We start from the raw sequence: 1,717 nt of genomic DNA, 5'->3' as shown, positions 1-1,717 counted from the left end.
GTAAGATCGACAACAGAAACATCAGGGTAGGACACGGAAGGACATACCAGTCAACTTACCGTTGAGAGAGGGGATGACCTTACCGACGGCCTTGGCGGCACCGGTGGAGGAAGGAATGACGTTGGCAGCAGCGCAACGGCCTCCTCTCCAGTCCTTACCACCCTTAGAGGGACCATCGACGGTCAATTGAGTGGAAGTAGTGGCGTGAATGGTGGACATGAGACCCTCGACAATACCAAAGTTGTCGTTCATGATCTTAGCAAGAGGGGCCAAGCAGTTAGTAGTGCACGAGGCGTTGGACACAACCTTGAGATCGGACGTATACTCCTTGTTGTTAACACCCATCACGAACATGGGAGTGTCATCCTTAGGGGGAGCAGAGATGACAACCTTCTTAGCACCACCCTGAATATGGCCAGAGGCCTTCTCACCAGTAGTGAAGACACCAGTGGACTCGCAGACATAATCAGCACCGGCCTTACCCCACGGGATATCGCAGGGGTTCCTCTCAGAGAAGACCTGAATAGTCTGACCGTTCACAATGAGGGCGCTTTCAGCGACCTCGATAGTACCATTGAACTGACCGTGGACGGAATCGTACTTGAGAAGGTACTGCATGTAGGGGATGTTCATGAAGGGATCGTTGACAGCAACGACCTTGACCTCAGGATTCTCCATGGCGGCACGGAAAACGAGACGGCCGATACGACCGAAACCATTGATACCGAGTTGGCAAACCATTGTTGTGGATAAATGAATCACAAGTGATGTTATTACTCCGTTAAAGTGCTCTTACACAGCGTGTTAAGCTCAGCTTTCCCGCATCTTTGTCCTGTGGCTGTTAAGGGTTAGCTATGACGCGAGTCACAAGTAATGAATATCCATACCATATGGATCATGATTCGTGACCCGTGACATAACAGTGATCCTTAGTTCGTACAGGGCCCCCCCCTCTGAGGTTAAGAGTCTCAGCGAGCCGCTTATTGTGCGTCGACCTGTCCCCGTGTTCCCGAATAGCCTGCTCTGGATAATTTTCCAGTCAACCTCCCTGTTAATGAAACTGCAGTGGTATCGTAGAGGAATTAGTATATAATCACTGGTAGGCGGATGCTACAATCAGAGTTTTATGTTGGTTCGAGCCCGGGTCAAGTTTCTCTATCCACCTCGCTCATGGTCTATTTTCCTCTAACTTTTGACATGTCTACAGTATATAACTTGTAAATGCTCTCGGTCTAGCGGTTCTGCGGTAATCACAATGAACCTCACATTCTCAGGGTCTATTCGGAGTCACCTCTGATGTTATTGTATAACACAAACTACTGCCTGATTCTGCGAGACTCCCCATTCGCGAGGTGTTGGATTATGACGAAGAACGCGAGACCAGAAACGTGTTGCAACTGAACATTTTAAGAGTCAGTTAACATTTGATGCACTGAAATCCCCCTATTGAGAATCTAATCGATACAGCTCAATTCCAATATCGTCCCCCTATATTGAACGCGAATACAACAACATCGTTTAGGAAATTGGCATTCAGCCATGAAGGAAAGGTTGTAGATCAGAAAAATGGCTGTAGCATATCTATTTATGCAGTGGCGTCAACCTTGCTCATATGAACAGCGAGGTCAACAAGACGGTTGGGAATAACCCCACTCGTTATCATACCAGGAGACGAGCTTGACGAAGTGCTCATTAAGAGCGATACCGGCCTTAACAT

At 48.0% G+C, this 1,717-nt stretch overlaps 1 protein-coding gene across 1 annotated transcript; it reads right to left on the bottom strand.

Moving 5' to 3' along the window:
• Positions 1–21: 21 nt before the first annotated feature.
• Positions 22–741, bottom strand: Pmar_PMAR018181 (glyceraldehyde 3-phosphate dehydrogenase, putative; the record flags this gene model as incomplete). The annotated part of the gene is made up of 1 exon (XM_002773036.1): positions 22–741. One exon carries the CDS (start codon positions 739–741, stop codon positions 22–24), a length of 720 nt encoding a protein of 239 aa, XP_002773082.1.
• Positions 742–1,717: the final 976 nt, after the last annotated feature.

Source organism: Perkinsus marinus (assembly GCF_000006405.1).
Source record: "Perkinsus marinus ATCC 50983 genomic scaffold scf_1104296959632, whole genome shotgun sequence".
Lineage (NCBI taxonomy): Eukaryota > Perkinsozoa > Perkinsida > Perkinsidae > Perkinsus > Perkinsus marinus.
This window is presented reverse-complemented; position numbering and strand designations above follow the sequence as displayed.